A 23,482-nucleotide genomic window follows, 5' to 3' on the forward strand; every position below is an offset into this window, starting at 1 on the left:
CAGATGGACGTGCCAGTTCCAGAGCACACAGCCACTGTCATGAGCTAAGCGCGCCAATGATAACTGTGCCCAAGCTCCTGCATATTTGATGTTTCTTCAGGAAAAAAAAAAATTTGATATGAAACCTAATGGTACTTCTGGCTGAGGCCCTAGAAGCACCAGGAAGGATGGTGCTTGGGGAGGAGGCCTTGGCTCCACAGAATGGTGGCTCATGGAGGCTTCTAAGACACTAAGGAAACACATGTGAAAGCAGTAAGCAAGGATCCAGTCACCATTGAGCTTCAGTGGGTCTTGTCCTACACACAGCACCACAGAGGGTCTGGATGTGGGAAGAAAGTGGACAGACATATCACTCATTCTGTTTATAAAAGCTCAGCTTCCTTGCAAATATTCTCAAGGATATTAGAAAAACCACCTATTTTTTTAAGCAGAACCAGTACTTTTCTTAAATTTATCTTCCTTAATAACCAAGTAATGTAGAGCTAAACCATTCTTCAGCTCTCATGTGCTCCCATAAAACTAAACTTTCCCTCTCCCTACATTCCCCCTCCCACCATATATGCACACCCCATATACACACACCATGTACCCATCCCTCCTCTATACCTCTGACAATGCCCCAACCCACTCTGATTTTCCTTCTTCTTCTCCACCCCTACCCACTACCCTGATGAGCCCCAGGCCTTGAGACTGATGCCTAGACTGTAAATCTGGCCAGTGCTGAGGAAAGCAAATAAAAGAGCAACTGTGAGAACTGACAGCTCAAGAACTTTGTCATTGAGTCTGCCTTTGAAGGTGCTGACAGATTCAGTCTTCCCACAGGGCACCCCATACACCTCAAAATGATACCCAAATAAAGATAGCGCATCAAGGCCACTGCTCCAATGAAGTAGAGGGCACTCCAGAGGAGGAGCCTTCTCCAGGAATAAAATGTGGCAGAAATGAAAGCATCTGGGCCACAAATATGCAACACTTAACATCAAACATTAACTCTAAAAGTCTTATAATTCCCTCCCAAAAAGGAACAGAAATGGAGGGAAATGAGAAAGGGAGAAGAAAAGATAAAGCAAGGGAGAGAAACAAAGAAGGAGGGAGGGAGGAATTGAGGAACAGAGGGATGGTGAGAGGGAGTATAGGGAAGGGAAGGGAAGGGAAGGGAAGGAAGGAAGGAAGGGAAGGGAAGGGAAGGGAAGGGAAGGAAGGAAGGAAGGGAAGGAAGGAAGGAAGGTGAAGGAAGGAAGGAAGGAAGGAAGGAAGGAAGGAAGGAAGGATGGATGATGTCGGTCTACAATTCTAATTTTAGATAAAAATTGTAGTTATGAAATGGCTACTCCATACAAATACAAATCTGAGGTTCAATCCCAGTTTCAGAGAACAGAATTCTCAGGTGAGCGCCGGCCTAAAAGCCTTCCACGGAGAGCGTGTGGTTGAGTGCGTAGGCATCACTATCCTCTTCTTCCAAAAGCAGCTTGTCGATGGTCAGGGAATTGATGGCCCTCCTGGGGTCTTCCATGTCTTGAAGGACTGGCTCGGGGATAGAGATGGGGAGCTGGACAAACTGCGGCCCTGGCAGGGCTGGGGCTGGAGGCTGGTACTGCAAGGTAGAGGTGGGCAACGTGGATAGGGGCTGAGGCCACGGGAAGTAGGTGAGGGGTGTCTGGTGCTCTGGGCCCTCCAGCTGAGGTCCCATTGTGGGTGTGGTGGCGCTTCTCGTCTGTGATAAGGGAGACACAGGACTGAGGGTTAGCAGCCCTAGAGTATTCATTGCCCACCCTTGTCCTCGAGGGGATCTCTATTTCCTCTCAGGTAGGCCCTTTCCTACTGTCTCACTCCAGAGGGCTCCACCTCTACCTACTCAAAGTCTCCTCTAAGGGAGAGCCTGACACACTTCTGTATCCCTGACTCTGTCACTCACTAGCTATATGTCCTTGCTCATGCTACTTCCCCAACTGAAGCCTATTTTCTCACCTGTAAAATAGGTTACAAAAAGGACTGACATCATAGGGCTGAGCAAAATTATAGATGCTTTTCCAGATTTCATCGACTATAAAATGCATCCCAATTTCAGAGATATTAAAGTGTTGGGGGTGGGGATATACATTTTAAAATCAGTGAAAATACTGCATGTTAAACAATAAGCCTGTCACATAGCATAGTAGCTGTGTCACAAAGGTGGCCATAGTCCTGGCTCCACAAAGCAGCTTTGTTACTCTGAGCTACCCTTGGGCGAACACAGCTCCACTCACCTTTCATGACCTCAACCTCCTCTATCTCTGATCTGGGCCCCTGTGGCTATTGCAGGACCTCCAAAGGTCAGGGTCATGCTCGCAGATGTTCTACGAACAATATCTCCCTCTTGCACAATGACCACCCTACAAACCCCAGGTCAAGCCTGCAAGAGAGACAGGGCCTGGATTTTTACCATCTCCTGCCATTGAAGAAGCAGGCAGAAGAGGAAGGCCTCTGCGTGGAATGATGTGAGAGGGGTCAAAGTCTCCTTCTACTACCCCTGCTTCACTGTCCCATTTCTCCCCAGTTGCCACCATGTTTTGAGAGTATACTATTACAGTCATTTAAGGGAGTTTATTTCAATGTCCCAGGGATCTTGTTACAACAAAGGTTCCAGTACAGAAGGTCAGAAGTGGGGTCTGGATTCTGCATGCCTAATCAGATCCCAGGTGATGCCAATGTGGCTGGTCTAGGGACCACATTTTAGTAGCAAGGCTTGAGGATGACTTCCTATAGAATGATGGAGCTAGAAAGGATCTCAGAAGCCTTCTGTCCTCCCAACGAGGCTTTATTATTTCCAGTATTTCAAAAATCCAAATGGAAACCCTTCATTTTCAAGTCATAAATCTGTGCAGGTCAACTGGAACCTCAGAATTCTTTGCTCAGGGATAGACTTACATCGCCACAACAGGTCTTATCTCCTGCTGATCAGGAGTGCCAATTATGTAGCTCTAAACAGCTCTGATGAGTCAATTTACAAAATGGCAAAACAAATAAATTATTTCTTAATAAATATAGTTTGTTCGATACACAGAAACTTTCAAAGCAGGAGTTGGAAATGATAAAAGGATAACTAATGAAAGGAATACTCGGTGATGAAATGGTTGGGACCCACTGAGTCCGCCACCACCCCCTCTTCCCCTTTCCAGGCCCCCTGATATGGAAATGAGTTAGTTGCCTAAGCAAAGTGTTGAATGACCTCCCTCCTACCCACCATCACTCAAACCCCACAACTGGTGCACAGGGTGGCCAGGTGGGCATGAGGTAGGAGGGCTCCTGCGGGCCATGCCTGGATGATGCGTGAAGAGCGGCTGCATCAGGGTGACACTGGACCCTCGAGGGAAACCCAGGGGACTTGGGGAACCAAAGCAAGCTCCACCACCAAGGGTGGGCTCTGAGACCACTCATGAGGCCCCAGCTCCACCTTCTAGTTTTCCTTAGACTGAAACTGGACACAGCTGTAACCTTTTCTCCTCTGAACGCTCCAGAGATTCTCATTCCTATAGTCAAACAGGTATATAAAACTATTTATCTTCCTTCCTCCATTCCTAGGGGAGCAGGCCTTCCCTTCCCTGTCTGGCACTTGAAGGCAGCCCTTGGTTAATGTTGTTGGCCGACTTCGAGACAGTCTTAGTAACTAGCATTTATTGAGAGTTTTCTGATGCCAGGAACTATGCTAAGACCAGGAGCTAGGCTGAGTCCCATTGATCCTGATACCAATTCTCTTGTTATATTCCCATTTTACAGATGAGGACACTGAGGCTTAGGAAAATTAAGTCACTCAGCCTACGGTCACACAGCTAGTAAAGTAAGTAAAGGGGCAGGGATTTGAACCCAGGCAATTTGACAGTACTCAAAAAATTACTCTGCAGCTGGGTCTGACTCCATCGAAAGTACAATTTTCTAAAAAGACATAGCACCTGTTGCTCAGCCTAGACATCTCTGGCAAATCCCATTGTGAAGTGAATAATCATCTCTAAATTATCTGAATAGAAAGGAAAGGCTGGGTCTGGCAGGAGACCCTATGCATATCTCGTGGGTTACCCCATTCGCTAAAAACGTAGACTCTTAACCCAGACTCACTTCTCACAGGGCAGCAGGGATGTTCTAGGACAGAGAAGCAGGAGAACGTCCCAACCTGGAGAAGCATTAGGCATGACAAGGGAAGCCATACGCCCTCTTTGTGGACGATATTTTAAGTCAATGGGAATAAGAGCAGGCCTTCTGGGAGGATGGGGTGGGCTCAGATGAACTTGTTATTCCAGGAAGGAAGCAAGGAAGATCAGGGGTCAGGAAACCAGTCCTGGCTCTAAAAGAGTGCCCTAGGCATGGGTCGGTGCAGCTCTGCCTTTGTGTGACATACCGTAACGTTCGTGATGAGCGGCTGGGAGGCGTAGGTCAGCACGGAGGAAGGCCCCACAACTGTGTAGCTGGGGCACACTGGCTGCACATACATGTCAGTTGAGTAAGGGCAGCTGACAGCTTCATGGGACACATACTCGGTATAGGGCGTCCACGGGGCCAGGGGCTGGAGGGTGGCAGGGGCAGGCTGAGAGAGCCAACCAGCACACAGGGCCCCCTCCTCTGTCACTGTGGAGGCAGAGACTTCCATGTCAAGGCAGGAAGGACCTGAGGAAAGAAGGAAAGTATAGAGCTTGAGATGCCACCTGGATGAGGGGCCTGGACGAGGCCAGGGCTGTGGGGAGCTCTTACCCACTGTGGTGTAGGTGGCCAAGGGCTGATGGGGCAGCACCACCTAGAGGGGAGAAGAGAAGATCAAGGTTAGCTTTCCGCCATCTCCAACTCACTGTCTGCAGGAAACTTACCCAGAGGGCCCCAGTGCAGGAGAGAATAGGGGGAGAATCTGCTTCATTAGAAGAAAATACCCACCCTCATCCCAACCAACACCACCTACACTTATGAGGGATTCCTGTTTTCATTTAGCAAGCAAGCTGTGCACTTGGGGAACTGGCATGGTCCTCTCCCCAGGGGGAACCGCAGCTCATAGTCCTTGTCCTACTTCAAGGAACCACCAGCCTGTTCTACCATAGGTCTATTCTGCAGCAGCCATAACCACAGCAACCTTTTGCCTTCGTATCCCAGGGGACAAAGAAGTATACTCCTGCCTGACACCGCCCCCACCACACACACACACACACACACACACACACACACTGGCCACAGAGGACCCCCTCACCGCAGTAGGTGCCACCGTCGCCCCGCTGCTGGCATGGCCACGTTTCCTCCTCAGCAGTTCCTTCACTGGCTCCTTCACCCGGACACCCTGGTATGGCCGGGGTGGGGCTGGGGCTTGTTCTGGAGCTGTGGCTGTGAAAAGCAGTGTCACTGGTGCTCATTTCCCTTTTCAGATAAGTCTCCACCTCAAAGTGTCCACTCTCCTCAAACGTCTGCCTTTGTATCGGAGCGTAGAGAACCATAGGAGACTTTCTGGAATATTTCTTCAGTATTGTCACCCCTTTTGCCCCCAGCTTTCTGTGGCTCCCCTCTATCCAGACAATTAAGGCTCAGTTCCTTAGTCTAGAACTATAAGTACTCCACAGGATGCGCTCAACTCATTTTCCAACCGCTATGAACACTACTACGTATACCTTGACTGCGGCCAGAAGGTCCATCTAGACTTCTCCACATGTTCATTGCCTGTCTCACCTTCTCATCTTTACTTGAGATGTCCCATGGTCAGGATTCCCTCTCACTTTTCTTAACCCCTTGATTCTTCTTGACCAACCACTACAGCCCACAGGTAGTTTCATCCCACTACCTTTCAAACACACGACGCTTTCAGACCTGGCTAGTAGTCATCATAGGGGGCAGTGGAGAGTGGCAGTCAGAGCAGGGACTCTGAGTCAAATGGCATAGGCCTCCTAATTTTCCTCCGCTACATTCTAGCTGTATGATCCTAGGCAAGTTACTACACCTCTCTGTGCTTCTTAACGTACAATTTATTGAGAGAATGTTGTAAGGAATCACCGACATAGTAAATGGGAAGTTTAGTATATGCTTTGTATGAAATCAGATACAGAGTAAGTATTCACAGACTAAATAAATCTTTAGTCTGTGTAAAAATTAGTTATCCTTTTTGGTATAAATTTCTGATGCCCCTAACTTGCATATAAACTTCTCAAGGTCAGATACTTCACCTCTGTATCTATATCCTGGACCTTTAGAATGGGCTAAAACAAATGGTTCTCAGGTTCTCCATGGCTCCCAGGATACAGGACAAATACCCAGTGGTGATCCATGTGCCCTGAGGTCTGAGGGTGTCCAGCCTTGGTGTTGAGAGAAGATTCTCTTAGCTTTTTATCATCAAAGCCAGGAAACCAAAGCATGGAGCTGGAACATAGGGCTCTTCCTGGCGCGGCAGAGCAAGCCAAAAGCAGCCATCACTGGGCAGTGACAATCTGCCCACCAAGACAGTCCACAGCTTAGGGTGGCATGTAGCACTGGCCCTTAGGACCCATATGGGGAGCTCATTATCACCCACCGATAAGAGCCTAGCGCCTGGGCTTTGAATCAAAAGCCCGGAAGCCTGGGTATCTATTAAACCCGGATCTGCAGTGCTGCCCTGGCTGAACTTTGCTTAGTAAATACTCAGCTGATAAGAGCCCATGCCTGACTCAGCACCAGGCCTCCACACACGTGGCCTGGCCTTGAAGCTCAGCGGGCAGAGAAGGCGGCAAGAAGTGAGAAGGGGTGTATGAGAGCCCCGGGAACACATCACGTGGAGTCAGAGAACCCCAAGCTCAGACGATCTGCAGGGGCTTCCTAACCCGGCTAAGTAGTGTTACAAAATACAGACACTCAGGCCTTGCTCCCAGAAAGTCTGATTCTGGGGATCTGACATGGCCCTGGGAATCCCAGGATTTTATAAAACTCTCTCAGGTGATTCGGGAGCTGTGCTGGGATAAGAACCACTGATAATTCATTCCCAATCTAATACAAGAGACTTCCTCCAACATCCTGATAGGAAATTAATTATCCTCTTTTTAACTTCCCCTGTCATACAAGGGTTCTCTACTGGTATTCGTTCATCTTTTCAGATATCCCTTGGAACTAAGAAAACAGCTCCGAATAAGACAGGTGTGGTCCCTGCCCACATGCACCTTGCAGTCAGCAATAAAACATTTACTGTTTGAGAGTGCAGGCTGAAATGGGAGTGTACAGCAGAGAGAGCCAGCCTGTTAACTGTGCCCCAGGACCACCTGTCCATCAACACCTTTGTTCTATGCAAAAGTGACAATGGACTTGAGAGTCAAAAATACCTGTACTCAAGTCTCACACGATTTGTTTAACATCCCTGGGCCTCGATTATCCTCCAAATGGGGATAATAGTTTCTGTCTCACACAGTAGTTGTGAGGATTAACTAAAATAATATGTGGGAAGCTCCCAAAGCCATGTCCAGCATTTGGTAAATTGTTCGATACATGTTATTTTCCTTCCCCTCCTTCCACCCACTTCTGCCTTCTTCTGGAGAGCTGTCATGTCAGAAAGCTCTTCCTCCTATGAGACCTGCCTCATGGTAACAAGCACCATTTTTTCTTGCATTATCTTCTAATGAAACTCACAATTCATAAATCATTTACAGCTTCTTACATATAAAAAGAGGATCATAATGGTATGTACCTTGTAGGGTAACTTGAGAATTACATGTAAATTCAGGATAGTGCTTGCACCAGGTAAGCACTGAATCAATGTGAGCTGATATATTCATTAGTAGTGGTAGTAGCCCTTTCCAGCATCTGAAGACAGATACCAGTTCCCTGTAGAGTTTGAACAAATATCCCTTTCCTTCTGCTATTTCTTAATGGCATGTTTTAAATCCCTCTAACCTTCCTTCTGGGAGAATCACTCCTGCACGAATTCCACTTGCCACTTCTCTTTATTATGGGTGATGTCCAGTGCTGACCACAGACCCCAGGTGTGGCCTGACGTGTCAGAGATCAGGGGCACCTTCCCTCCCACACTCTGCTTACTCATTTTCACGGTCACCCACAGTCATACCAGCTTTGTTCATACCCATATCACTCAACCTACACTTCTCTCTAGGTGGGTTTCCAGCTATTCTTAGGCACAAAGTGCAGCCGAGGCATTGCACACTCTGGAGAACCTCAGGGCACAGGGTTATTTGGGGGTCCGAGCGCTGTGGTCACTCTTAATTCACTTGGGGATAAGAAAGTCTCAATCCCACAGGCGCACATCTCAGATCAGATTAAAGACAAGTATATGGCTAATCCCCTTCTGATTTGCATGTACATTTCTGAGGAAGGACCCAGAGCACGCCCGATCCCCTCCCTCCCAGGAAGTAGACACATCCAACACTTGGCTGCAAAGCGGCCAGCTGGGCACTTCCAGGATCTTTTCAAGCAAAGGCTTCCTGCCTCCTGTTGTTTTTGAATCAATGAACAAAGAGGGCTTTGGGGGAGGTGCTATGAGCAGAGAGTATCACCCTCTGATGTCTGGACTTCCTTGGAACCCACAGTGTCAACAGGTATGCCCTGGCACAACCACCATATGGCGAGCAGAACCTGCTGCAGTCACAAAACTCCCACAGCGCCCAAGGATCTCCCGACTGCCCACCCATGAGTCTACCAGCAGCTGCCAAAGAATCCTATAACTAACTCCAGGTGAGTAGGCAAGAATGAGGGTGCTTCTGATAGTATCTTTGCAAAGTGACTGTGAAATATCAGAATCTGAAGCCTCAAGACAATTCCCACAGGATCTCAGTGGCCAAGTTCATTTGCAAGGTGAAAACTTGCAGTTGATACCTTTTACACCAAACTTTGTGGAACAACAATAAGCATTTCTAATTCAACAGTAAACACTGTATTCCCTACTGACACCAACATGAGAAAGGAGCCCACATACAAATGTGGAAGAGGAAAAGAGCTAGAGAAAACAAAACAGGAGTTTGAAATAATAATACACACAAGAGGAAAGTCCAATTACCCAAAGTAGAGTTGCCCCTGATCAAATTCCAGGTAGCACACTCTCAAAGCCAGAAGCTTTTTCATAATTTATCCTGTGTTCTGAAGGCCCTTTAAGTTTCCTGTGGGTATCCAGGTATCCGCCACTGAGAAAAATCTTTTCACTTAAGCATGAGCCTCTTGGCCCTCATCGGGACTCTCCTTTTTCAGGCTGAGAAGTTCAGCCACATTGCCTTTCCACCACTGGAAATCAGTCACCAGCGGAGTTTGGGGGGGAAAAAAAAAAAACTCATTTACAGAAAACCATGAATTCAGCCCCAATGAGGGCTTCCCTTTTCCAAAAAGAGCAACAAAAAAAATCTGAAGGTATAAAAAGTCAGCAAAGGACATTTCAGTTCCCCCTGCCACATACCCAGACATGCTCCACATCACAAAAATAAGAGTCCCGCAGCTGCTGTTCCGCTGGAGGGCACAGAGCATTACAGCTTTCAGCTGAATGGTCACCTCAGAAAGAGAGCTTGGGCTGCATGTAGATGTTCGTTGTGCTTGCTTTGCACCAGGCTTAGGGAACATGTAGATTCTACTGATTTAAATAAACATGGCCCTCCAGAGCCTTGATGAAGATATAATAAATACCACTGAGGAAATATGCAAAATTGTCAGCACTTGTTTACTTAATGACCCCATGCAAACCACATTCCTGCCAAAGTGAGGAAGCTACTCAGCTAAAGAGGCAGTTCCCTCCTAATGGCTTCCAGCAGAGCCAACACCCAGGCATTGATTGTTGCAGCTTCTCCTCTGGGCAGCTTTAAGAGAGCTCTCTTCAGACAGGTGTTTCCTAGAGCAGCCTTTGAGATGCTCTCCTCCCAGTGTCCTGTTACAGGTTTCCCAAGAGCCACCAGAGCCAGGCGGTAAGTTGGACACCAGTTGAGACTGCTGCTCTAAGAGCTAGGTAGGATTCAGGGTAAGCCCACAGTTACATGCCAGGGAACCAGGAAGAGGAATCCATTCCGCCCATCTTGACAGCCTAGCTCTCTGGAAATACTTTCCATTTACAACTGACTAGTTGAACCTCAAGGCTACAGCTACACAAAGCCATTTTAAAAGACAAATCCTCCTTACCCAGAAGGACACGTGAAACACTATTAATCATTCCAAGTAACCACAGTAAATATTATTCTCTTTTGCTGCTGAATCTTCAGTATTGTTAAAAAAAAAAAAAGACTCACTAAGGAGAAATACAAATAATTTTCTCTTTACCTGTAGCAAAACCAAAAGCAAATAATTGAACAATAGGAATTCAAGCCTAAAGCTGACAAACTTGCCCTAGCTTCTAACTGAAAACAAAGTCAGAAAAGTTGCTGACACTTTTCAACTTTAATGTAAAGTAACTTGTTTGTGTTCTCGGCCTAAGAGAATTAACCTTAACTCAGGTCAGCTAAAGGATTATTCACATCCTTAGGTGAAATGTTAATGTGAGTGTTCTTCTTATAGTGAAGGTCTGAGGGTCAAAGTTTTCAAATTTATTCTTTCCATTCATGGACAATGGCTGATTATTTTCCAAACAGGAAGAAAGAACTTGGGCTTTGGCCAAAATTGGACTTGACACGCTACAGAAAGCCCCACCCCCCAACCTTCCCCCCTCCCCACACAATTTACACTAGATTGCAGTTTACTTTTTTCTTTTTTAACATAGGCCAACAAAGAGATCCCATATGCATGTAAATGTGGTCTTTCTATTCACTAATGTTTGAACTGAGAGACCCCTGCAGCCAGGAAATATCAACAAGTCACTCAGATATTCCAGCAATCTGGATAACCCCCAGGGCAAAGAGGAAAAATACATAGACAAAAAGGTGGCTTTAAAGAAGGAGTTAAAAAGATGTGAGAAAGTGGAATCTCAACTGAATTACAGTTTGATCTTGCTTGTAAGGCTGCTGGGACAGCCAAAGAGGAGTAAGTCATGACGTTTTAATATGTCAGGAAATCTCTATTCTAACTCTCCTTCCTCCAGTTGGAGTCTTGGCTTGGACCACCCTGATTCAGTCTCCCTTGATGACCGGTTCCCCCAAGAAAGGATGTTTCCCAGCCGAGAGAGGAGAGAAAAGTCCATGAGAAGTTTACCAGCAGTCTGCTCACATGAGGAGTGACGAGAACTGAGAGACCTAGACAATTCCCCGCAAAGTTTTATTTTTGGTATTTTCGACTGAAATGACAGTGGATAGGTCCACCTGAGAAACCAGCTGCATCTGCCCGCCTTTTACAGAAACTGGGGTCACCAGAGCAGAAAGGGCTCCCATCTCAGATATGCCGTGTCCCAGGGTGGGGGTAAGACTGGGAGACCTCTGCCAGAGCATTCACTGGACAAGTACTTGCTGAGCAGAGTAAGCCCCGTCCCTGCCATCATGGAGCTTACAGTCTAGTTTAGTGGGGTATATAGATAATTGTGTGAGCAAACCTAGAATTAAAAACCGTGACAGGACTGCATTTGCCTCCTAGTTAAAGTTCTGGCCTGTTGACTGGTTTCCACCTCCACTTGATTCAGTAGAGCTTGAATGAGCAGCAAACTGGGGGCCCCAGTCTATAAAGAAGAAAGTGGCAAGACACGTAATTGTTCTGTCTCCAATGCAGACAGACTGCTCTGGGGTCAGGCTTAGCCCACACCATGAATGTAAGCCTTGCCCAAGACATACAAAATAGCCCCAGATGTTCAAGGTCCTTCCCCAGCCTTCAGACCCTAAATGAACTTCAAGATGTTTCCCCAGCTGGTCCTATTCTCTCTTGGCTGATCAGCGCACTAGAGGAAGATTGGTCCTAGGAACTCAGATTCTAAGATAGAAATCAGCTGCCTTTAGAGGTTCTATACTGCAGGGGTCCCCAACCCCCAGGCCTCAGTGGCCTGTTAGGAACCAGAGCCACACAGCAGGAGGTGAGCGACAGGTGAGTGAGCCAAGCTTCATCTGTGTTTACAGCCACTCTCCAGTGCTAGCATCATTGCCTCAGCTCCACCTCAGATCATCAGGCATTAGATTCTCTTAGGAGCACCGGTCCCTGACGCCAAAGAGGTTGAGGACCGCGGCTATACTGAGTCTCAAATATAATACCTCAAGATTCAAATTTACAGGGGCTTTTGAGTCAGACTACCACTAATCTCAGTTGAATCAGAGCCATCTAATAAAACCCTAAAATCTCTGGCATTGAGAAGTGGTATGGTGTAGCCTGAGACTCAAGCAGACCTAGTTTAGATAGGCTACTACATAGCTTATCACTGCATATCACTTAACCTGTATGTGCCTCAGTTTTCCCATTTGCAAAATGAGAATAATATCCAACTCATGAGATTATCATGAGGAATGTATAAAATTAGCAGTTAAACACCCAGTACGTAATAGGTGCTCAACAAATGGCTGATTCTCCTTCGATCTCAGCCAACAATCTGTGGCCCATGACTTATCAGAGAAGTATCCCTGGTATAGTGACCCTAACTTGCTCCCATCCTATTGCATCCTGATACTGAAGGTCTCTATCTTCAGTACACTCAGAGCTCTCTGCTGCCAGCAAGGCCCATCTCAGCCTGACTTCACCGTGCTCCTGGAAGTCATTCCTCAGACACCTGGGCCTGGTATCCCCAAGCAGTAGGACAGCCCTGTTTAGGAGTCAGGGAAGCCAATGATGCTGTAGAGAAACTGGTCAAATACTTCACTTGCAAATAGAACAAGCCTAGACAGGAGACATCAAAATCCTAGTACTGGCCTCTTATAAAGATACCATGAGCTGAGCAGGACTTCTTTCCTTAGAAGCCCACAGATCAGGTTTGTGGCAGATTTAAGTTTTTAAAAAGATTTCTGGAGATTTTTGAGTGGCAGACAAAGTAAGACGGCATACTCTTGTCCTGTTATCAGGTGTGGCCCCTCGGAGAACCTGTATGTATCTCCAAAAGGACAGGGACACAGCCATGGTTGAGGCCATAGTCATGGACACTTCTTAAAAAAACTGGGAACTTAGGATCACATATCACATATGAGATAGAAATGTGAGAGAGCTCTTTGGTGGTCGGAGAGGGGACTTTTATCACCTTTTTAGAAAAGGTCGGCTTCTGGCTGACATGTTGGGCATTGCATCAACTTTATCGAAAGCAACAGACATCAAAAGTGGGGAGGAAAGGCCCACACTGAGAGCACAACACTGTGTCAGAGGGTGAGACAACACAAGGCACCCACCCCAGTTCTTTGGCAAGGCAGCACCTGAGTGAGGAGGTGAAGTAGAGAAGACTGATACCTCTTCCCTTATTAGATCATGACCCAGAGCCTGAATCTAGTGTTGCCTGTCTGATCTTAGACAGGAAAAACCTATGGTTAGTCAATGAGAGGAGAGAAAATCCAGTCATTTGTGCCTTGATTTAAGCAAGATCTAGTTTGGAATTTTCAACACTAAAGAGAGTCTTACAGAAGAAATAAACTTTTCCTAAGACCCTCAGGTATGAATCACTTCCTTGGAGGAAGCGCTCTTCAAACCCAGCGTCTACTGTACATTTTGCGTCCAACCAAACTACCAAAGCCCCAAGGCTTGTGGTAGCCTGGGGTACACCCTACATGACTGCAGGTAGCCCTGATCATTGATTCATGATTTGAGATATAACTGCCAGTCAAGATGAGCTTTTCTGCTAAGCCTCTGGTTTACTAACAAATGACCCCATGATGTGGGTGGATTCCCTTGTGAAGGACACTAAAGAAGTTGTAAGAATATCAAGCCTGGGAAAGAAATCATTGGGTCAGTCTTGAGAAATGTACCCCCCTCCTAATTCACAAGATACCCACATAGGCCAATAACATGGCCTTCACAGCTTCAAAGCTTCATGGAAAACAATACCACATGCTTCACAGCAATTCACTCTCCTCTAGGAATGAGGCCCTTACCCTAGAAGAAACCACGGACTTGTGACAAGTTGTCAGGGATCTTGCTGAAGTAATGGCGGATCGGTCTGGGTCAGGGCTGTCAAGCCGTGATTTAAAGGGCCCTGGAATACACCGAAGGTGCCTGCATTTGCTAGTAAAGGGAAGGAAGCAGAGCGCTATGAGAGCGGCTGAGCAATCAGAACTCTCCCCGCAAAACTGCTCCATTTTTATCTTTGTATTGGAGTTCTGCAGTAAATTTTGATTGAATAAAGGAATTTGTGACAAAAATGTTGTGGCATCAGCCTATATACCCTTGGATTTTCTTCCCGATGCTCATATTTTATGTCCTAAGATGCCTCTTCACCCCGGTATCTAAGCGAAAAGCCTGATTATCATTTATTGTTGAGGCTTCACATCTAGTGCCATATGCCCCATGACACCTTCCTTAATTCCATCTTCCCTTCCCTCCTGCTGAAGACAATTTATTTTATTACTTGAATTCTTTATTTAGAAATAATTCCATCATTGGATGGATGCCATACATGCACGAGATGAAAAGTGAATGGCTGATTTTCCGTCTACACTTTTCTTTCCCAAGTTGGTATTGCTTTCATCCAGCATTAAAAGTTGCTCTATTTTCAACACTCTTGCCTCTCTTTTTTCCTTTCCTCTCCATCTCCCCAGCATTTCTAAGTCCTGGAAAGTTATGACACTTCCTCTCTTCCAATTAAATTACGATTCCTTTAAGAGGATTAAAAAGTGATTCAGCTTTTCTTAAGTGTCATCAAATCCTTTTTGGTCCCAACACCTGGCCTGAGAATGACTCTGGTTTATAAATCTTTGGCTACCTGCTCCTTCCCAGAAAGTGATACTAATGAAACCAGTGCTAAGAAAAGGAGGCAGCACATTGCTGTTTCAGTTTTCGGTATCATTTGTGCTATTTCTTGCATACTCAAGTGTCATCCTCCTCACAGCTAGATTATAAACACCTGAGTTCAATCGTGCGAATTAAAAAAAAAAAGAACACAAGTTTACCAGTTAGTACAAGCCTATCGCCATCCCACCTTACGAGGCTGGTAGGTAATTATGGCCTAAGTTCCAAGTCTGGTCGCAGAATGGCCAGCTTAACCGTCTGCATTAGCCCTGATCGCTAACCTCACTATGAGTTACAAGTCTGGAAATACGTGTCCTGCCATTTCACAAACTCAGAGGTCACACAAATTGTAATCTAGAATTAGCTGTGTAAACTTTGTCCTCAGAGGCAAAGTGAGAGAGAATAGAAAAATAGTAATAGTAACTAATATTTGAATGTTGACTTAATGCCAAGCACAGTAGTAAACACCCACCACAACCCTATGAAGTAAGAACCGCATTTCCATTGTGTACATGAGGAAATGGCAGGAGAGTGAGGCAAAGGGACTTGCCAGCTACTTACCAGCAGCGAGGCATAAATCTAGGATTCAAACTCAGATAGGTCTTCCCCAGAGGCCAACTTAAAACCACTAAAGCAAAGAAAGAACAGAGATAGCACTCTCTAATTCAAAATTAAACCCTACTGTCTATCCCTGACTTTCCACACACACACACACAAACACACACAAACACACACACACACAAACACACACACACACAAACACACACACAGAGATACCCTGACTCTTCTGAAGTCTAGACAGTTCAGAATAAAGGGAGTGCTACTGACACACAGCCTTGGCTCCCAGCACAAGCTGCCAACACAGTATTCTCCATTAGCGCTGCTCAGAAAACAGGTGGGCTGAGTTATTTCGGTCAGGCTCTCTCCCTTTTTTGCCCTCCATTGCAGCTGAAATATCTGCAGAGAACCGAGTGGAAGAGGTATAGCAGCAAAGCAAAGACCTTATTTCCTTCAATAAGTAAGCTGAAACACATGCATCAAAAATAAAATTTCCAACATACCGAAGAACATTTGTTTCCATTTTTCTTTATTCTAAACTGAATCAAACATCCTTTTAAAAATTTTATTGTATCAATGTAGAACATATACATTAAAAAGTGCATTAAAATATATATGGAATTTAATAAATTATTATTAACTAGATAAATAGTTCAAAGAACAGAATATTGAGAATCCCAGATGTTTTCCTCATATTCCCTCCCAAACATTCTCTCTCTCTCTCTCTTCTACAAAGTTTAAAAGTATTATGGTTTCTAACATTGTATATTAGTTTTTTTTTATTTTTAAACTTTACATAAATATAATAACCCAGTAAATAATTGCTTACATTTGTATTATTTGGCTCAAATTGTTGGATTCATTTATCTTACTACATGGAGTTATGGTTTAACATTTTTATTGTTCCAGGGATTTATCATGTGGAATAGATCAATATTTGTGTGGTTACTAGTTTGTGGCTATTGTGATTAATAATGCTATAAATATTCTTCTACATGCATATTCTTATATACACTAATGCATTTATGCTATATATTGCCAGATTAAATATGTTAAAATTTAGTTGAAAATGCCAATGTTTTCTAAAATGTTTGAAGCAAATGATCAGTATTGACAAGTTTCATTTCCCATTTTACTGATTCTAATATAACTTCATATAATTATTACCCATTTTGTCAAGCATCTTTTCAAATTTCTTGCAATTTTTTATTAGATCATCTTACTGATTTGTAATTGATTATAACTTAAATTTCTTACTGATTTGAAAGCATTCTTTACATATCTTGATTTAGCCCTTCTTTGTTCATGTATAATGAAAACATCTTCCCCACCCCCCAAAAAAATAAGGTTTCGAGGGATAAACAGACATCTTCCAGCTGGTGCATTTCGTTTTGCCATTGGTCTTTTGTCTAGGACATCCTCCTAAGCCCCGTGAGTGAGACAGGACAGCACAGCAAGACAATATTCAGGGTCTAGTTCAGATGCCTTTAGCTGTGTGGGTGAATTACTAACATGACCTTTAAGCTTCAGTTTTCTCATCTATGAAATGGAGCTTGAAACAGAATCTACCTCATGAAGTTTTTATTAGGATTAGATGAGATCATACTTTCAAACTGTGGCAAAGACCGACATTTGCCACACCCAACACTGGCCCTTTCCTTCCTTACTAACAACCCCTGCATTATCATGGTGGGAATGTGTCCAGCTGAACAATTACACTACTGTCCCTTGCAGATAGATGTGGCCATAAGATGTCAGCAAAAGTTGTGTGTTCGTGGGGAGGGGCTATGATAGAGGGGCATGGTTTTTTGCCTTTCCCTGTTCTTCTTACTTGTCCAAAATAGAGATGTGATAGCTGGAGCTATAGTGGCAACTATGAAGCAATCTTGAGGACAAAAACCACATGCCAAGGACAACAGACCAGAAAGACAAAAGTAGCCTGAATGTTGTGGGCAGTGTGGAGGCTCCATATAGTCCTGCACAACATGCTATGGACGTCTTTTGTGTGAGAGACTTTATAGCACTGTCTTATTTAAATTCGTGTTGTTTCAGATATCTTCACTAGCAGCCCAGTGTAATCCAAATTGATCCAGCAGAACGCCTGGCACACAGCATAGCAGGCACCAAATAAGTGCTCGATGCCCCATAGCTGATATTTATACCTAAGAAAAGGATTGAACACATTCTGCCGATAGTAGTGTAATGTCCAAAAATATATTAGAAGCCATCAATTTCAATCTCCAGGTCAGTAGTTCTCACATTGACTGCAAATTAGAATCAACTGGGAAGCATTTGAAACTATATCGCCCGGGGCAATTTGATGAGAACCGCAGGGTTAGGACCAGCATATCAGTATTTCTTGTCTCCTAGAGCATTCCAATGCGCAGCCAAGATTTAAAAACACTGCTCTGAACAGATGCAAGTGTCCCTTCTGTTAAACTAAGGATGCGTGTTTGAAAACGTGTATGTCTTTTTTATAAACACTAAGCTCAACAATTAGAGCTGGGAAAGGATTTCAATAAGTTCAATCTCCTTGCCCTGAGCCGGGAAAAGGCAAGTCCCATTTTATGGCTGACACACTTGAGCCCCAGAGTGGTTAGCTGGCTTGCCTAAGGCCCCACACTTAATTTCCCATGAATTGGAAAATAGAATCCATGTCTCCTGCCTGGAAGAACAGTGCCTTGTCCACGGCATCACACAATCGGGGCCACAGGGTTTCAGAGAGGGCCTCGCCATCTCAGGCAGGCCCATTCTTATCAAGCAGTTATCTTACAATAATGAGAAAACTAGAATGTTACTAAGTATTTCATAAAGGTGAAAATTATGTTAATGATCATTATTAATTAGCCAACTTTGGTTTGGTTGGCCCAAAGGGAGAAATTGATGGACATTTTTATTTTGTGAGAAAATAAACAACTTCAGAAAAGTCAAGAGGAAAAATATAAAACCTAACACCTTTACTTTGAAAAAATTTAAAAGCAAAATTTTACAGGACTTCTAAGTGAATTAAATGTCCAGCTATTTAGCTAATAAGCATAGACAATCTAGTTTCTTTTTTATTCTTTACAACAGAACAGATTTGCAGCTTTGAATTGGAAGAGAGCTTCCAAAACCTCTGACTCAGAAACTTTCTAGGTGTAGAGGGGAACAAAGTTGCATTTTTTCTTTAGTAAATATAGAGAGAAGAAAGTAAAGTACCCACGGAACAAATCATCTGCTACTTTACCAATTCATGTGTGTCACTTACTTCAGGTCCTTCTTTGCATGTGAATTCCTGTCTTTTGGATCCTACTTGTTCTTATCAGCAAGAACCACTGAACCAACAGATAAACAAGGTAGGAAGTAAAAGCGCTTATTAGGTTCATTAAATAAGCAAAAGTGGTAACACAGAAGAGAAACATTAGAGGCGGTCCACGGCCCTAAATTTCTTCTCATTATGTTCGTCTGTAGTTATGCAGGAGATAGAGTTCTAAAAATTACATGTATAAGTTTTCCATTTCGTTAACTGCATTTTTAACTGCCCTAAAAAAGTTGGCCATTAAGTGGAACCCTGAAGTAAATCCAGAGTTCTGTATTGAGAATTTGAGACCCTAATTTATCTGTCTGGTGAACCTCTGCTTTGTTCGAGTTGTCTGAAAACAAGGCCCATCTGTGCCATAACAATTTGATAATAACTATTTCCTGTTCCTAAGATGCCTCCTTGGGCGCTACAGCAAAGAAATGCCAAGGCCAAGTCAATGGAACATCAAGACAACCAGCCGATTCAAAGAAAATCAGTCAGGCCTGCCTTTCCTTATCATGTAGATCTTTCCCTGACACAAGTACAACAGTAAAAAGCAGTCGTTCAGTTCATTCATTTTCTAGCAAGTAGAGTTGAGTTTATTATACACGGTTCTGTTGCTTTTAAAAAAGAAGTCAACCAAATCTAATTTCAGCATTGTGCAAATCATTTAATCAATTGACTGTAAACCTAATCTCCATTGGTGGTGGCATTGTGCAAACTCAGGACACTGAGTGACCTAAGGAAATGCATATCCAAGGTACCACCCAAATCATGTCAGAACAGAGGTTGGCAAACATTTTCTATAAAGGGCCAGATAGTAAATAATTTAGGTTTTGCAGTCCATATGGTCTCTGTGGCAACTACTTGAGTCTTCTGTTGTAGCAAAAGCAGCCCCGGACAATATGTAAATGAACAGATGTGGCTGTGCTCCTATAAAATAGTACTCACAAAAACCACTGCCAGGACTGACTTGGCACTCTGACCCCTGATTTAGACCCTTGGGAAACTGTTCGTAAGATCATATCACTCCAGAATATTGTGATTGTACCTTTTTAACTTTTCTAATTAAAGTGTGGAAAAGGATAGACGGGAAAGAATTTGGCATCAATTCGATCACACACGATGGGCTCACGGAAGGTGAGAGTGCTCTCTCATCACTATCGTTACTTATCAGTAGTCTTCACAACCCTTTACCTACATTCTCTGCTTTAGCTCTGACAAAAACCTCGTAAGGCAGGCATTAGAGCTTCCATTTTCCAGATTTTTAAAAATATAAGGTTAAATAATTAAGGTGCAGAGCCAGCTTTGAAACCCAGTCTTGCTCACTCCATCGCTCCTACTGTTTCTACGGCACTGTTATTTATAGGCCTAAACAGGGCTTCTCTCTGCGGTGGATGTTAGAACTTCACATCCACACGGGATAGGACCTGCGGGACCAAGCACAAAAGCCAGGGGGAGGATCTGAAGGGGGAATGACTTCTTTATCCAATTGATCAGTCAAGCAAATCTCAAATCCATGGTGGAGCTTGAAGATTTCCACTCTGTGTGCCAGCAAGTCTGAGCTGATCTGAACCAAAGCCCATGTTCACATTTAGTCCACAAAGGAGGGTCATGGGCCAGGTAGTAAGGAGGCAACATTTACGAAGTGAATGTTTTCTTAACCCTTTCCAGAACCCCATAGTACAGTCATTTCAGCTCATGCCTTGAGGGTGTTTTCTGAAAAAAGAAAGTGCCTTTTCAGCACTCTTGGTGTCTGATTTCAAACCCTGCCCTTCCATCAGGTGATTCTAAGTGGGTTGATGGTGCTGCCCTGTTTTTACTGGTTTTCCCACAGGGTTTAGTCACCAGATGCCCTCGGTGCCCTAGACAACGGTCTTACTTGGTTGGATCCAGGATCCAGGGACAGGTCCAGTGCCCAGGGCCTTTCCTACATTCCTGTAAGGTGCCAAGGACAATTAAAGAGAATTTTGGTTGTGTGCATCTGAACACGTAGAACTGTTCACCCCAGTTATTCCACTGACAAGCTTACAATGTAGCCTCTCTGAGGATGAAGTTTTGCTGCGCCTGATTTGAACTCCAAGAGTGTGATCAGGGAACATGCTTCCAGCATCCTCTTTTTAAAAAATTCTAGTCTCTTAGAAGGAATTAAAGGGAAAAAAATGTAGTGTATAACCAAGAAGGGAGAATATGAACACAGGGAAACAAACCATGTCTCAGATACTAAAACAAAACCAGAGAAATCAACATCATTTCAGTGGCATTTCGCTATTGGGAGCTCTGCAGACTGGATATTATCTTACCCCATTTTACATATGAGAAACCTAATAAAAATAAAAGGAGAGTGACTCTCTCTGAGTAAGCAGAAATCCCTCCAGGGGCTCACATAAAACCCACTGATTCAGTTCTAAGGTCATATGGACATGCAGCAGCTCTCAGCAAAGACACTAATGCCCACCTGCCCTCGACCACAGGGTACTCCCATGGGGCTGCTTGCCCTTGCCCCTGCAGGTTAGGGTCGTGCTCTATCTTTCAGGTAGCAGTCGCGCACCCCCCATACGAGAATATCTCTAATAGTCTTGGGAGGATTCCATAACTCTCAAACCCAAATTAGGATTCATTTCTTTTTATTTAAAACAATTGCATCTTGCCAGTATCAAACAATTATGAGACTTCGCCATCTGAAAAATTTTGAAATTACTCCTCCATATTACATGTTAACCAGCTCAATGCCAGAGAATTTACCCAAGAAATAAAGAAACAGTGAATTGATGATAAAGAGACTGTAGGTTATGTTTTAATCAATGAAGGTATGTTTTGAGAACCTTAAGGCTCCAACAGAATATCTTTTTTGTAAAATAAATACACTTCCTAATTTATCTTTTTGTGTAAAGCTAGATTCTCTTATACCAAGTTCGCTCGAGGTAAGATGTACTAAATTCATTAAAAGGCATTTTAAAGACCTAAGCACCTTTGAAAAGACAGCGATTTTTTGGTAATATTTCTTTTTTGAGGAACTACAGAGTAACAAGGTTCAATTCTCATGAGACCATTGAGTTGACTTTATTTTGATAAAGGAATATTGTAGATAATCTTTGTATGATTTTAATTATTAGTAACGCAAGTCTCTGTTCAGTCCCACATAATGGAAAATAAAGTTCACAGTGTTCCATCCAACTGCAGGGATAAACATTAAGGTCAAAGAAAAACCTGCTGCCCCTTTGCACAGGGACGCACGAGCCTTGCCACAGGATGGGAAGAAGGATGACAAGAGGCAAGACAGTGAAGCGGGTGAAGACTTGCTCTACAAAGCCAACGTTACACACTGTCCCAGTGAATTCGCGGAAACAAATCACGCCTTTGGCAGAAAGCTAAGTAATTCAGAGAGAAACAGGCCCACAGAATTGAACCATGTGCTAAAGAGTAGCTGTTTATAAAATAAAGTCATATAAGAACTCCACAGTTTTCCCCTCCCAGCCCCAAACCAATATAACATTTGGCTTTTGTTTTGTGAATCATAAATTGCCCTTTCTTCATCACGGTGATTCATGCACAGCAGAGGAGGTACGATGAGCTGTCCCACCTTGGAACAGTAGTTCGTTCCCCTCCAGCCTGGAAAATCAGCATCACCTCTGACAGGCTGGTTTCTCCACCAGGCTCTCTCTCACCCACCTCAATCCTCCCTGCTCCCCTGACTCAGAACCCAGACCCCTGTTGCCCCCATGACCACCACCAACTCTCCGACTACAGGCTAACCGGTGAACCCCCAACCCCTACCCATGCTTACATGGCTCTGACAGCCGCAGCCAAACCACTTACATTTTTGCCAGAGCATGGCCTGTGACAGGATGTTGCCTTTTCTCTTTGAAGCAGACAGTTTGGCTTCTTTAATGTGAGACCTGGGTGTGCTTTCCTCCAGTGTAGCCACTGCCTGCTCAGAGGCAGTTTCCTCAGCTTTTTAAAGACCCAAGTTCCCGCTGCGCAGAGGCACAGCGTCATCACATCCTCCCACCTCAGGCACCGTGCACTTTTTCTTCAGCAAGGCTGCCTGCCACCCCACTATGTGCACCCTCAGAGGCCCGCTGGCTACAGATCACTTCGCTCACAGAGCCAGCCAGCTGGATCCGAACAACAACACAGCACAGAAGGCCATGGTCCTTTGGACGTGGCCACAGAGTGTGATGTGATGATGTGCAGTGAGGGCAACAATGTGTGTGACCGTGAACTGTGTGAGCATCTGTGTCAAGTCTTGTACTTCCCCACACCAACGATGAGCCCAAAAGACCCCATGGAAAACTTAGTTTTCTGTGGTCCCCATTCAGGCTTCTACACCGCCAGGGTGTCAGCAGGACTCGGTCCACCATGGGCCCTGCTCAACGGGAAATGCTATTCCCAGGGGTCACTGGTTCTCACTCAACACAGGAGGAAACACCTGTAGTTTCTTCAAGCCTCACTAAACAACCTCCTCATTCTTTTAATATTGCTTTTCTGTTTATTCCATTTTAAAATACAATAGCCCCTCCCCCTAGCCCCTAAGCCACCACCAAAATGGCAGGGCTTAATCATGCTTAAATGTGAAGGACACTGGTTCTGATGGTCCATATACCCACAGAGAAAGAAGTCAACTCACTCGGGAAAGAAAGGAAAAGCCACTCGTGCTGTTTAACTGGAGCTGGTTACTCAAAGAGAACTTTCAGACACAATACGAAAAAGACCTCTAGCCCAGTGCCCACCCAGCTGTTAGCACGAAGCTTCTCAAAGGAAAATAGTGGGGTTCGCCATCAGATAGTGTATGGGGTGTTAGGCCACAGACTGCTTCCCAGTTTGGAATCCTTCTGCCACTGTGTAGGTGAGGTCCACATGCTCAGGCCCTGGCAACCCAATCAGTTTTGGGTCAGGACCATCTGGCAAGGACCCCTAGGG

General features: G+C 44.6%; 1 protein-coding gene across 1 annotated transcript; it reads right to left on the reverse strand.

Annotated features, from left to right (window-relative positions):
• Positions 1-1,336: 1,336 nt before the first annotated feature.
• POU2AF1 (POU class 2 homeobox associating factor 1) lies at positions 1,337-22,597 on the reverse strand. The gene is made up of 5 exons (XM_039887868.1): positions 22,379-22,597; positions 5,207-5,337; positions 4,723-4,765; positions 4,373-4,638; positions 1,337-1,714 (listed from the first exon to the last, which is right to left on the reverse strand). The coding sequence occupies exons 1-5, from the start codon at positions 22,392-22,394 to the stop codon at positions 1,400-1,402; spliced, it is 771 nt and encodes a 256-aa protein (XP_039743802.1). The 5' UTR covers positions 22,395-22,597; the 3' UTR covers positions 1,337-1,399.
• Positions 22,598-23,482: the final 885 nt, after the last annotated feature.

This window comes from Pteropus medius, unplaced genomic scaffold, assembly GCF_902729225.1.
Source record: "Pteropus medius unplaced genomic scaffold, Ma_sr-lr_union100, whole genome shotgun sequence".
Lineage (NCBI taxonomy): Eukaryota > Metazoa > Chordata > Mammalia > Chiroptera > Pteropodidae > Pteropus > Pteropus medius.